The sequence below is a fragment of the Ips typographus genome, linkage group LG11 (genome assembly GCF_016097725.1).
Source record: "Ips typographus isolate SLU linkage group LG11, UJ_Ityp_2.0, whole genome shotgun sequence".
NCBI classification, from domain to species: domain Eukaryota; kingdom Metazoa; phylum Arthropoda; class Insecta; order Coleoptera; family Curculionidae; genus Ips; species Ips typographus.
Window position 1 is genome coordinate 6,967,867 of NC_138432.1, and position 14,511 is coordinate 6,982,377.

Consider the following 14,511-nt stretch of genomic DNA (forward strand, 5'->3'; position numbering starts at 1 on the left):
ATGCATGTTATTTCTAATTGTTACTTCCAACTCCATTTTGTAATTTTTAAAGTAAAAAACATGTCTTAGGCCCCTTTGTGACACATTCTTTGAAAGCTAATCCGATTACTATGCAAAAATGTACACTGCCCTTGTTTGTTAATAAATTTGCCCCTTTGAGACCCTGCGGGATTGGAATGCTCGAGTAAAAGCCGAGCTGTTGCTTTTTCACATTTTATTTCAAACCAAACACGATTCTAATTAAATTACGACCCTCGTGGTTTTACTTTATACCAAAACTATTTCAGATCGTTGTATAAATCTTTGTAGTTGTAAATAGCCTTACTTTTTACATTATGATTATGAAGAAGAACGAAATTCATTACACAAAATTTAAATGTGCAGGAAAGCATATGATTATGCGGGATTTAGTTAGCAGGACATTTATGTAAGGCCGCTTACGTTTAAAACCGTTCTGGACATCAAAACTGCATTTGTCCTGCTAACGGATTATGTACGCTGCCCCACAGATTTGCTTTACACTAATCCAGCCAGGAAAATACGACATTTTTTGTTTCTCCATATGGATAGAAAAATCACTTAACAAAAACCAAATTGTATTTACAAACGTTTTAAATCCTGAACAAGGCGTCGTTTTAAAATGTAAACCGGGAAGAATGCATTCTCTCGTACATGCGTATATGGATGCGACCTATTTCCATATGAGATATTTCCCACGAGAGTAATTTTGCGCTCTCTTCGCAATACAATGGATAGATGGGCAAATTTGGTGCGATATTGCAGATCCGATGCGGGCGTAAATGCATTTGACAGTTCGTAGTTTTCCATTTGCCGTTTGGTTCCGCCAACTTATTGCTTGGATAACTCGATAATACGTACACCAATCACAATTTGTATTGTTAATATATCTTGGAGAAAGTTTATTACTTATTCAATGGCTAAATCCATTAACAACAACACAAAAAATGTCTTGATGGTGTGAAATTCATAAAATTTTAACGTAAAAAATTAAAATATAAAATGTACATATACGAAAGTAACACTTGTTTTAAAATTTGTTTTCTCAATTTATTCAGACGCCCTGGAATTAGATATTAAATATACCCCTGTAAGGATAGCTAAAATTCTTACAGGGATGTCTTTTATTAAAAAATTCTTTCACTTACCCGTGGCATTCTGTTATTTTTAATAAGTAAGTCACCCATTTAGGTTCTTTTTACCCTACAATCTATTTTATGTCTATTTGTGGTGATAATAATAAATTTCAATACAATAATTGATGGTTTTAAGGAAAACAAAAGGATCCAATTGCCTAGAAAATTGAAAATTGATACTACGATTAAGTTGCAGTAAATGAAGTGCAAATAGTGTAGGTATTTCCTATTTCAATTCCATTCGAGTTTAGTCGTTTCCAGGAAAATGACTGCTCCGGGGGTTATAGATATGTTCCAGTCTTGTTTTAGCTTCACTTTATACGGCCCTATATCCAGCTAAAAAGTAGTTATACACCGATGATGGGTTTGAAAACTGCAAACTCATTTCTTTAAATCAATATTGACTTGAATTGTTTGCTCCAATGTATAAAAACGAAGTTAATTTACATAAAACGTCAAAAATTGGGTTATAAACAACCCAGTTGGACCAAAGGGTTTAGAAACAAATGTTGTCTCCACGTAGTTTGCATATTTCTATATCATAAATACACAAGCCATTTTCGCTTACGTGTGCTCCACTTTTATTTTTGTTCTCTTGCTGTGTTCCTATAGTAAAACGTGCACCTCATGAGAAAAGTGTTCCGGTGAAGTAAATTTGAATAATAATTTACAAACTAGAAAGGTAAGCTGCTCGTAGAAGGGTAGATAGGAAATTGGATTACCGATTTAACCTAACCAACAAAAATAGGCTGCATAAGAAATTGAGTCCCAAATGCAGTCCCAAATTTGTGCTCCAAACCGATCAACATGTAAATTAAGCTCCAAATTCGCATCAGAAACGTTACAATTTAACTATTCGGTTTGACGTTATTATTAACAGTTCATTTGTATAATGATTATAACCCAATTATAGCAAACAATCCGCTTTTACGTTGCTTAACGTAAAGTATGTTTGATAAAAGCGTTTTTACGCACGGTATGTTCGAATCGTTTATGCAATTTAGTTAATTTTATGAGAGTACAAATGCCATCAACCAGATACAAATTGATAAACATGTAAATTAGTCATTGTGTTCGATTGGGAAAAATTGAGGAAAATTGCCATTTGTCCCATGAAAGTACTTTACTCGTCGGTTGAATAAATAAAATCCTGTATATTTCAATAGCTTAACGATGGGAAATTTTGTTCCTATCCAACCGCTAAGTGGTAGTTAAAACAAACTCGTTTCTGCCTCTCAAAGCAAAAATTGTCACTCTAAAGACATTTAAAGGCAGAAACCAGAATATATCCTCACCGGAAATTAAAAGCCTCTATCTGAAAAACAAATTGCCTCTAATTCGACTGTAAATTTGGCACAAGAGGGGCAAAAAGATTTGTTCCGATCGGAAACTCGGATTAAGGCCCAAAACTTATTAACTTTCCCAGATCTGGATTATCATGGCGGATTGGACAGATGTACTACGTTCTCAATGTCACCTTGATAATAGTCTGCTTGACGAAAAAATATAGACTTTCTTACTGACTGAAATATAATAACTGAAACTCCTAAAAATGTGGTCACTATGATTTATTTTTGCAATAACTTCTTATAGCAGTGAGTTAGAGAGAATATCTCTCTGTATTTTGATATTACAGCTACTTAACTAAATTGTTTTATACATTGTAAAAAAAAGAAATCAAAATTTGAGTTTTCTCTGTGGGAGTCTTAGCAGAACGAAAGGAAATACGCCTTAGTTTTTCCCTTAGGAAATGTGACGATTTAGCTGACAAGCATAAGAAAGAAACGTTTTATGCTTGTTACCTTTCTCGCCATAAATAAACGAGCAATTTTCCCCGTCTATAGCGCGAAATATATGCCTCCCACTTTTTTTTCGGGGTTTCCAATTTCCTCCTTACGCCTTTGTTACCACACGCAGGGTCGTTTAAAAATGATAGCAATATTTCATCTACAAGGCAATCTTATAAAGAAAGCACAATTTTGACTTAATTAAAAATCGCTTTAAAATCAGTTATATAATGGAAAACATGTTGAGAGCTTTAAAAGCATAGAGGAAATCCATTTTCACGAATTCGTTTTCCAGATTCGACGTTAAGGCTTAAGGATAACTCCAAAATATTTCCCAGAGGTGATCTTGAAGAATGTAGGCACCTTAAATAAATAGCAAAACGATTTACGAAACATCCCCGCGGTAATACTTGTTTTTCTGAACGCAACTCCCCAAAGGATACGGAAAATTGCCAAATTATCCCTAAGGAAATTTTGCGGCTCAATGCCGGAGCATTACGGATGTCTGGATGTTTATTTCCATTAGGTTAACCAGGATACGATTTTTAAATTTTTCTTATTTGTTTATCTTTATGAAGTTCTACTCAATTTTCCAGAAAATGCTTCTGGAAAGTTGAGTTCTACAATTTAATTTTGTAATGTGTAATTCTTCAGTGTGTAATTCTTCACTAAATTCTGTTTTCTTGAGAGCTTAAAATGTCAATTTCTACCATACATACCCATATATACAGTGTGAAGATTTATAACAGCAATATTCTAACTGTCTTAATATTAAAGAATTGATATTATGGTCAGTCAGAATTCACTTAGTTTAGTAGGTATACTAAATTTTAATCAGTATACACACGAGGCAGCCAAGTGTTTTAGTTTTTAGTTTACCTGTATCATAATGGTAGTCAGGTAGGTAGTAGGGCTTTATAAGATGCAACTTCTTTGCTAAAATGCCCCGTTTGGCCGCTAGAGGGCCTTAAAGTTCTTTACTTCCAGCCGTTAATATCCCTAAAACTATTTAAACAAGATTTTAAAAATTTTACCAGTTGTAAGATATAATGAGCGACAACTTAAGTTATTTGCACATTTTTTGCTAAAACGCACCGTTTGTCCTCTAGAGGGCTTTAAATTTCTGTACCTTCATAACTATCTCAAAAACTATTTAAACGAAATTTTTGAAACTTTTACCAGTTGCGGGGCTTAATAAGGGAAAACTTCTAGGTTATGTACATTTTTACCGTTTGGCCGCTAGAAAGACTCAAATTTTTGTATTTTAATCCGTCAATATCTCAAAAACTAAACAATTCTTTCTTTTTGATTTAACTATGTATCTTTTCAAGTTAGTTCCGATATGATGTTTCAACTTTAGCAAGGACCGTAACTTGAAGCTTAAACCCCGTTTAAATTTCCTTAAAAACTTGTGGTTAAAACTAACATTATGGTTGGAAAGTTGTACGTTCAGTTTGTGTATTTATGTTTTATCAGTTATCTAGATGACTTTACAATAAGAAATAAACTGGGAGGCTTAATGAGTCTTTTGACAGTATCCTGAAATTAAGCCAAGTCGGGCATCGAGATAAACAAATTAGAAAAGCGTTCGGATTACATGGCACAGAAAGCGATAAGAGCGAGTGCTTAGAATTTTGTTAAAATTATGAAGTCAACTCGGCAACGTTAATACGCAGATAGTTTTAAAGTCGGATTTTGCTTCAGAATTAACACGATAATTTAACTCTTTATTTTATCGTCAGCAATTTTTATCTGATCCAAAAACGCCTCGTTTTGCCACTATTAAGCCAATAAGGTCTTTTAAATTGGAGTTTTTTTGCTCTTCATATCGAGCTCCATCTGGTGCTGTCGCACACCAAATGGTATTAATTCGACCCTTCGACAAGTCATAAAAATTCTTGTGGCTGACATTAGAATGCCGACGACCCGCACTAACGTCTCATAAAGTCGGTCGATCGATATTAAGGTATATTAAGCAATAAATGAAAATATATTGGCTCAAGTTCTTATTGAAAACGATCTAAATGTTTAGACATAACAAGGTGGGAAAATAAAGTAGGTTGAAAGGTTATCGTGTAGAACTAGAGGCTCGATCAAAGCCTATTTCGCTAACAAAAACTTTTCAAAGTAAATTTTCATGGCCTCTTTAGTCGGTCTTCTCCTTTCTCCTCGGGCCTAACACAAAACGCTTCGTATCCATTAATTTCCAAGTTTTCCAATGGGATGACAATAAATAATTGTTTCGGCACAATAGACTAAACCCCGATCGGGAGCTTTTCTTTTTATTTTCATTAATTAATCCCAAGTTCTTAAAAAAATCCATTTGTTCCAAATTAATTGTGCAATTTGACCCTAATGAGAAGCAAAAATTGCACTGTGTATTTTAATTTCTTTTATGTCAGTCCACACGTAAATAAACACAAACTAAACTAGGATACCAATGATGGAAAAATGGCTAATAAGTAATGTAATATACACTTCTTACCCTTCGATCACCTGGATGTTTCACTCTACAATTCAACAAAGCAGGTTGACCAACCACAGCAGTGACATTCTTAAGCATTCCTACTTCATCGAAGTATGGTTTCTGAGGTTTGCCAGGTGTAGTTTCGTAGCTTTTGGGTCTGGCCGGTGTGGTTTCAGAAACGTCCTGCACCGTTGAACCCACAAAGCCCGCAGAACCTGCAACAATACGGAACGTAAGTAATTCCAAGTCGGTTCTTAATGCAGAACGCAATTATTTACTTGAGTTCTCGGTTTGAGTAAACGTCCTGCATTATATAGAGGACCTCGTTCTCTAAATGAAAAGAAAATAAAAGCAGTATTTAGGGGAGCTTTGTCCTTTTTCCGGAACAACAAATTTAGCTTCCCGTTTGGAACATAATCTTGCCGTTCATAGAACGGAAGTAATTTTTCTTTGTCGTTTCTAAGTTACATTGTGCCTTTATAAACACGGCTAAGAAGGAAGTTTCGAATTGTTAATATCGTGTTTTGGAAAATATAACCGGTTAGATTTTAGATAATGGGGTATATCATTATTTTTGCAACACTAAGGAAATCAAGCCAAAGTGAAACGGACATGAAACTAAATTGAAAGAATATATTACCATAATTTGCATTAAAATTTTTAACAGGCAAAGAGCAAAATGCACTGGAAGTCTTTAGTTCATCAACGTTCTTTATTGTGTTTGAATATTATACCATAATCTAAAATTATTTATTATAAGCTAATCAAATATTTGGCTAAATAACTCTTCTTTTTCTTTGACATAACACCGGAAATGCAACCAATTGTACGATCTAATCAATCAACAGCACTAACCTAAATATTTCGAAGCTGCAAATAGTGGTAGATCCAAATCAATCACTAAATAATATGAACCGAAAACTGTCAAGTCATCTAGATGGGTCAGTTCTGCTGCTGACGTTGAAACAGCGTGGGATTAATTTATTTGGCCCTGAGTCTTCAAGACATAAAATCGCATTGGTGTTATGACGTAAATCGAACTTTTCTCCAGTAATATAATTTTGCATAATTTAAATTCAACCCACGCAAAATTATTCTTAGATTAGAAATCCTATAAACAGAGCAATAGGATGTTTTTACTACTCAAATTCGTTTCCAACTTTTGATAATAACTTCATATTAATGATAATTTTATTTTCGTTTTTATTTTATTAACATGTTGGATAATATCATACATAAGCATATTCCTAGTTTTCTAATTAAAGACATTTAAAAAAAATAAACTTTGGAAAATGCAAATCGTTTTGTTCTATATTCTTCTGATTACATTGACAGTGCAAATTGTAAAAATGTCAAATGTCTTAAGTCTTCCCTTAACTGTTTTAAATTGCCAGAAGCTTCTAATACCATTTTGAAAGTTTTATAGACATCTAAATACTACTGAGAACCTTCTTAAGAGTTCCAGAATCCTCTACAAGTGTCTTAAATCTTCTTATAAATGTTTTAAATTGCCAGAAGCTTCTAATACCATTTTGAAAGTTCTATAGACCTCTAAATGCTACGGAGAACCTTCTTAAAAGTGCCAGAGGGTTGTACAAGTGTCTTAAACCTTCTCTTAACTGTTTTAAATTACCAGAGGCCTCTAAGATCATTTTGAAAGTTCCATAGACCTCTAAATATTACTGAGAATTTTCTTAAAAAGGTCAGAGGGTTCTACAAGTGTTTTAAATCATTCCTTAACTGTTTTAAATTACCAGAGGCCTCTAAGATCATTTTGAAAGTTTCATAGACCTCTAAATGTTACTGAGAACCGTCTTAAAAAGGTCAGAGGGTTCTACAAGTGTTTTAAATCTTTCCTTAACTGTTTTAAATTACCAGAGGCCTCCAAGATCATTTTGAAAGTTCCATAGACCTCTAAATACTACTGAGAACCTTCTTATGAGTTCCAGAATCCTCTACAAGTGTCTTAAATATTCTTATAACTGTTTTAAATTGCCAGAGGCTTCTAATACAATTTTGAAAGTTCTATAGACCTCTAAATGCTACTGAGAATCTTCTTAGAAGTGCCAGAGGGTTGTACAAGTGTCTTAAACCTTCTCTTAACTGTTTTAAATTGCCAGAGGCTTCTAATACAATTTTGAAAGTTCTATAGACCTCTAAATGCTACTGAGAATCTTCTTAAAAGAACCAGAGGGTTGTACCTACAAGTGTCTTAAACCTAATCTTAACTGTTTTAAATTACCAGAGGCCTCTAAGATCATTTTGAAAGTTCCATAGACCTCTAAATGCTACTGAGAACCTTCTTAAAAGTGCCAGAGGGTTGTACAAGTGTCTTAAACCTTCTCTTAACTGTTTTAAAATTCCAGAGGCCTCTAAGATCATTTTGAAAATTTCATAGACCTCTAAATGCTACTGAAAACCTTCATAAAAGTGCCAGACGGTTTTACAAGTATCTTAAGCCTTCTTTTGCTAAAATTCTCTAAGACAACTTTGAAAGTTCCATAGACCTCTAAGTGCTACTAAGAACCTTCTTCCAAGTGTCTTAAACCTTCCCTTCACTGTTAAATTGCCAGAGACCTCTAAGACTCTACAAGTATTGTATACTATGCTTTATAAGAATAGTTTAACTGTTGATTAGTTGGTCATTTAATGTAACCTTGCCGTAATTTGTAATCTAAAACTATAATTAATTTAACAACCAATCCATATCACATCTAATCACATACGTTGTGGTGATTGTGACGATACTACATTAAGTAAAATGCCGTAAAACAGTTTACAACTTTAAACGTTTCGGTTTTTACGTGTTTGACATTCTCCAGGTGGTCCAGTTCATGGATTTGCCCATAAAATTTGTAATGAAACTTACTTTCATAACCGACTGTTGCGGTGTTGACAATAACTTTATGACACAGAAATCTCCATAAACTGGCACATCAGACTTTGAAGTTTTCACTTTGGTTTACTACCAGAACATGTGTGATTATGTGGTCTCTTAAAGATTTTTCAGAAACACAAGTTTTGTTTTAGTAAAGTCTGCCAAAATTTGTTTATTCTCGAACGTTATCAAAACAATGTATTCTCAACCTCCTTTTTCATGAACGTTATAAGTTTGAGTCTTTATATAAAAAGTGTATTGGAATTCTTATGAATTATGTATCAGTAGCTTATTTATTATTTTCGTAAAAAACACACTTTGAGGAATATAAAGCCAGGTTGTTTTTCTACCAAAAGCCCTATGTATGATCCCTATATCCCTGATATTATACAACGAAATTATACAGGGTGTCTAAAAAGTCTGGAATATTGCAAATATCTCGAAAACTGCTGATTTTATTTTTCTCAAAATTTGCGTCTTGTTAAAGTAAATAACAGCGCATGACGTGAGGGTGAAATGAGGTTCGCAAGTATACAGGGTCAGTCACAAAGTATACCAACTTTCTTAATTCAAACCTAACACACTGTATATTACTTCAGATTTTAAGAGTACTCATAAAGGCCAATTCAACGATATACGATTTTTTTTTTTTTTTTTTTATTTTTTTTTTGATTTTTTTTTTTTTGATTTTTTTTTTTTGTACCTACCTATGACAATGATAGGTGTAACAATGACAGCTAACGTCAATATAATGTTAAATTAATTGGCAAATTTTCCTATTACTGAAAATGGTGTTTTTGAGTGAGAAGGATACTTAAGATGTCAGTCTTTTCCTTCTCACTCTAAAACACCATTTTAAGTAATAGGAAAATTTGCCAGTTAATTTAACATTATATTGACGTTAGCTGTCATTGTTACACCTATCATTGTAATAGGTATTCCAGACTTTTTAGACACCCTGTATAGTATTCACATACTAATGACTGAACTGAACTGAACTGAACTTCAAAACGAATGTTTTGACCTTTCATTAGAAGGGTAGGTTGAAAATTCCAAAAATAAAATACAAGATAATGGCGACAAATAAATCTAAAGCGAAGTAAATTGTGAATGATAAATTATTTTTCCCAAGGCGAGACTAAACCGAGAAAAGCCTAACGCCCGGAAAGTAATGGCTCGTCTAGAGAAATGCTCGATGTATCATTTAGCGCTTTCGGGGCTAAAGGTACATTTTTCACGTAATCATCCCAGGATTAGGGGCTGTTGAAAATCTTTTTTTGCAGGTTAGGAATAAATTGCCAGATTTACTGGGCACGCGATTTTCCATATTACGTCCGTCGAATCAATAAACGATTTACAAGTGAGTGAAGTGCCTTGCTGCCTGTAATTCCCCTCTAAACTACCGTTTGCAAATGGCCCAGAATTTGGTTAACTAATATGTTTAAACTCTACAGCAAATAATCCTCTTCGACACACAATAGTTTCGAGTTTATTCTCTAATCCGGAAGGAATTGTGAGCTATTACTTATTTATTTATAAACGGTAACAGTTTGTCGAGGATTGTTATGTTATTTCAAACTACTGGCGTGTATTATTCTCGGTACAACCTGAAAATTTCGTAATTACTAAGCTTACATTTTGCTTTTAACTGTTCAAAAAGTCGAATTTCGTGACAACTCACCTTAATAACAAGCTTTACTAGAAAGAAAATAGCTCTAAACACGTCATAAGCTAATAAACCGTTCTAATAAAAATTTTGTTAATTTGGCTATGTAATTTCTCAGTGTAAAATAAATGTATGAAAATAGATTCGTATCTTTTCTGAGGCGCATTGAAAGTTAAACTTTAAAACTTTCTTACCTAAAGCCATAGAAATGAAGAACATCGAGAGATCGTCGATATCAATTTGCTTAATTAAGTTACTGAAGCAAAACTTAGCTGATTAAATTATACCAAACTTTGCGCAAGTTTTATCGGCTTACCGTTATAAATTAAAGTCAATTTACTAAAGAAATAACATTCCTGTTACAACTCAAGGATTTACGTAATGCGTGTATTTGTGTTTATATAAGTCACCTCATGAAGTACTAGTGGAATATTTAGGCAGCTTAATTAGTAATGTGTTTCAAGATATCTGGAATGCCATTTGGTGTACTTAACTCAAACTGGCAGACTGTCGTCATCAAATATTTAAAACGTCTAGACAATACCAAGAAGCACCAAAATGTCATCCTGTGCATTCTCACGTTCGAGGAAGGAAACCACCCATAAGCTTTCTTGCAAACCTTTTAATTATGCAGCCACATATGCTCAGGACGAGATTAGGAATTTATGAAGACGTAGTGCCTCTACAAGCTAAATCCTTTTTGCGATTCATTACGGAGTAGTTCCCGGTTTCCAAGTAGGGAAAACTAGATTTGTTTTAATCGGGGCACTGATCTTGAATAAAGGGAAATTTATTGAAGGGTTTTACAGTCGGGTAAATTATGAATTAGGGTGAGTTGATCCAGTTATCAAACCATGAGAAGATTAGCAAATAGTGACTTTAGTCAAAATGATACCAAAATCAAATTTTACTTTAGAAGTGACCAAAACTTAAGAACTTTTTCAACATCAAATTGCAAATTTTAATCAAAATATTTCTGAACTGAAATTCGAACTGAATTCCGAAAGTCTCTTTTATAAATGGTCGCAATACGAAAATTCAAAACGCACATATACTTTCCATCGATGGGCACTTTTACCCGTGACAATTTTGATTGTTTGCTTAATGAAGTGCGGCGTAGATAGAAACGAAAACTGGAGCCGTGTTGAAAGCGAAAAAAATAATGATTCGCAGCTTTGAAATACGCGTCACAGTGCGCTATTGATCTTTTGACATGGATCTGCTCCGTCGTGTTGGCGGCAAAAATATCTATGCCAATGCGAAACGCGGACAATTTTATTTTTGCATTATCAGAAGGTTACAACAATCTGATTTTAACAGCCATTACGTACAAGTCGAAGATGCGTAGCTGTATTGAATTGTTCACAGACAGAAGCTTTTCAATTTAGCTCCAAAAACATTGATCATAGCTTGGTTTGGTGTGAAATCATTTCTATAAGAAACCTTCTGAGTGAAATCATAACTAACCAACTAAAACTTCTATTAACTTTTTCACAAACTAGGACAGTTGCAACATCATACAAAATGTGTTTAGAATATAATTAAAGCGTTACTGAGGTTAAATTTCAACTAATTAAACAACTAATCGAAATTTATTAATGTCTCCAACCAATAAAATCAATAAATACCGCAAACTCAGCGATGCAATAGTATTTTGCGTAATTGAATTCATTATTAACGTTTTCAATACATATTTTATGTGTCATCGGATATGGTTATCATTCCCACCGTTATTATTGAAATAACTGATTTATATTAGAATAATATACCTGTTAGTTGTATTGATGGGGGGAATTCTGTTTTGAGAAATGTTCGATTAGTTATTATTGGCTAAGTAGGAAAAAATGACTTTTTTTATGTTCCAAAGATTCCTTTCACAGTTCTTTTTACCAGTGTTACTACCTATAATTAAAGATCTAGCAACTTAAATTAACTTAGCAAACATTCAATAGGCAATCTTAGAAGAGTTTGGATAGAGTTCAAAGGCTTCTAGCAATACAAAATTACTGAAAAAAACTTTTTAGAGACCTCTGATGAAACCAAATGATTTCTAGAGACATCTGGAAGTTTTAAAAACTGTTTTGAGAGGATTCAGAAGCCCTAAATTACTAAAAGAACGCTCTGGAGATCTCTGGCAACTTCAAATAATTGTACGAACATTCTAAGCAAATATAAATGACTCTTAGAGGCATCTGACATTCTTAGAAGAGTCTTGATAGAGTTCAGACGCTTCTAGCATTACAAAATTACTGAAAAAACGTTTTAGAGACCTCTGATGAAACCAAATGATTCCTAGAGACATCTGAAATTTTTAGCAACTGTTGAGGATTTAGGAGCCCTCAATTCCTGAAAAAACGCTCTAGAGATGTTTGGCAATTTCAAATAACCGTACAAACAGTCTAAGCAAATCTAAATAACTCTTAGAGGCATCTGGCACTCTTATAAGAGTCTGGATATGGTTCAGAGGCTTCTGGCAGTACAAAATTACTCAAAAACTCGACTTAGAGATATCAGGAAGTTTGAAAATCTGTTTTGAAAGGATTTAGAAGCCTTAAATTACTGAAAAAAACGTTCTGGAGGCCTCTGGCATTTGAAATTGCCAGAGAAGACTCTTGATAGAGTTCAGAGGCCTCTAGCGATATAAAATTACTGAGAAAAAGGTTTTAAAAACTTAATATATCCAAATCATTCCTAGAGACAGCTGGAAATTTGAATTTTGCCTAAAACTAGCTATTTCCAACCAACGCCCAATAATCCAAATTAAATAGATTAAAAAAAAAGTTTAACACTTACTCATTAAATGTCAATTAAGTTAACAAAGTTAAATATTTGAATAATATAAGTTGAAAATACTTCCCTTGAAACAAGCATTTCTAAGATTATTGAAGCCAATTAAATTAACTTGAATATTTTATCCATTTTGTATTTTTGGAATAATTGTTAACAAACAAAATGGCCTACAAATTCCGTGTAGTTTATTCAAAAACCTCAAAGCTAGAAAATTGCCAGAAGCAACCTTTGTGCCAGACGTAAAATTTGAAACTTTTGCCATCCCACCTCTTTTTGTTTACTCGTATTATTCAAATATGACTAGGAGCAGTAAATTTGCCTAGACAACGAAACTTTAAATATCATACCTTTGATACGTTAATTAAAAAAGAAGTTTTAAAATTCGATTAATTAAGTGTAAAGAAAAGTGGAAAAGCACAAGTTTCGAGTCAGACATTAAAGTTTAACCAATATTTAATAAAGGTAATTAGTATTAAAAGCACGGTGAAGTTCCAGTCTTAAAGTTAAGGAAAATTTACTCGTTCAGGGTTTTAGGTGTTGATCTCCCCTTGAAAAGTATTCCAAAAGTGGCTGAAAGCTTTGCAAGTTTGAGCTTTTTATGTAGGTGTTTAACCGAAGTGTCAAAACTATTTCGAAACTGCTGACTTTGTTTCGTGGCTCGGAATTTGAATAATTTACATTGTGTTGGCCTTTCGAGCTCCTGTTATCATAACAACGCAATTTAATGTCAGTTGCAATTCCCAGGGAATTTTCAATCTTTGCTTTGAAGTGTGAACTCTATTATAACCGGCAATTTGCATGCATAATGGCTGAAAAGTAAGAAATATCATTTTCAGAAATGCTCCTTCGATCACTGTCGCATCGGTGCTCCATTTTTAAGGATCATTTTCAAATTTCGATTTTCAAACCTCATTTGCTTTGGAATATATGAGGGCCCTTTTATAGGAGGTTATTTAACCCCGAATTCGACTTTTTTCAAATTAATGCCACGGGATTTTTCATGACAGCCTAAATTGGAAAAAGCAGTAGCCCAGTACTGTTGACAAATTGCCAATCGCAGTTTCACTGTTAAGATGTTAGACTGGACATTTTTTTTCCACCAACACAAGCCGGTCAACAAGAATTTCCTTATTCATGGGTATTAATATTAACAAGCTGTTTTCCAACAAGCTGAATGCAAATTAATAACGCCAGTTAAAACAAGGAAAAAATTAGGAAAAATTACTTTTTTTTCAGTTTTAATTAAACAAAAACTGGAGTTGAAAAAGGAAAATGCTTATTATCCTATCAGAATTAATAAATGAAGACAGTCGGAATTTTCAGATTAAATTAGCTTTGTTTGACGACAAATAGAAATTAATATTATTCAGAATGTAAACGCTTTTAAAAACTTTTTTCTTTGACTGTATAATAATACGCTCACTAGTTTTGAATAGATAATAACCCGTGTCAGTCCACCTGCAGAAAACAACAATATATAGCAAAAATCAAAGTAAAATGTAGTGACGTAACAGTTAATAGAAACATAAATGTTTTGAAATGTTTGCCTCTTCATTTGTCAATTTTAAAATGTCTACATTATTACGTTATATTTTGACAAATGACTGTCAGCTACAGCTCTGTTTTTTGTTCTGCTCTAAATCTGGAAACTCTCAAATTCAATCCCATAGAAGTACAAAATAAGGAAATATACTTGAAAAATAACAAAATCAGTTTGACTTTAGCTGAATGTATTTTATACCTTTATCAGTGCATTTTTGACATTTGTA

The 14,511-nt window shown here is 33.3% G+C and overlaps 1 protein-coding gene across 2 annotated transcripts in view; it reads right to left on the reverse strand.

The window, feature by feature from the left end:
* The window catches only part of LOC145735183 (zwei Ig domain protein zig-8-like), a 132,453-nt gene that overhangs the window by 12,170 nt on the left and 105,772 nt on the right, over window positions 1-14,511 (reverse strand). For both annotated transcript variants that reach the window (XM_081988981.1, XM_081988982.1), the window contains exon 3: window positions 5,427-5,623. In XM_081988981.1, the coding sequence (XP_081845107.1) occupies window positions 5,427-5,623 (197 nt within the window). The remainder of the gene's footprint in view (window positions 1-5,426; window positions 5,624-14,511) is intronic.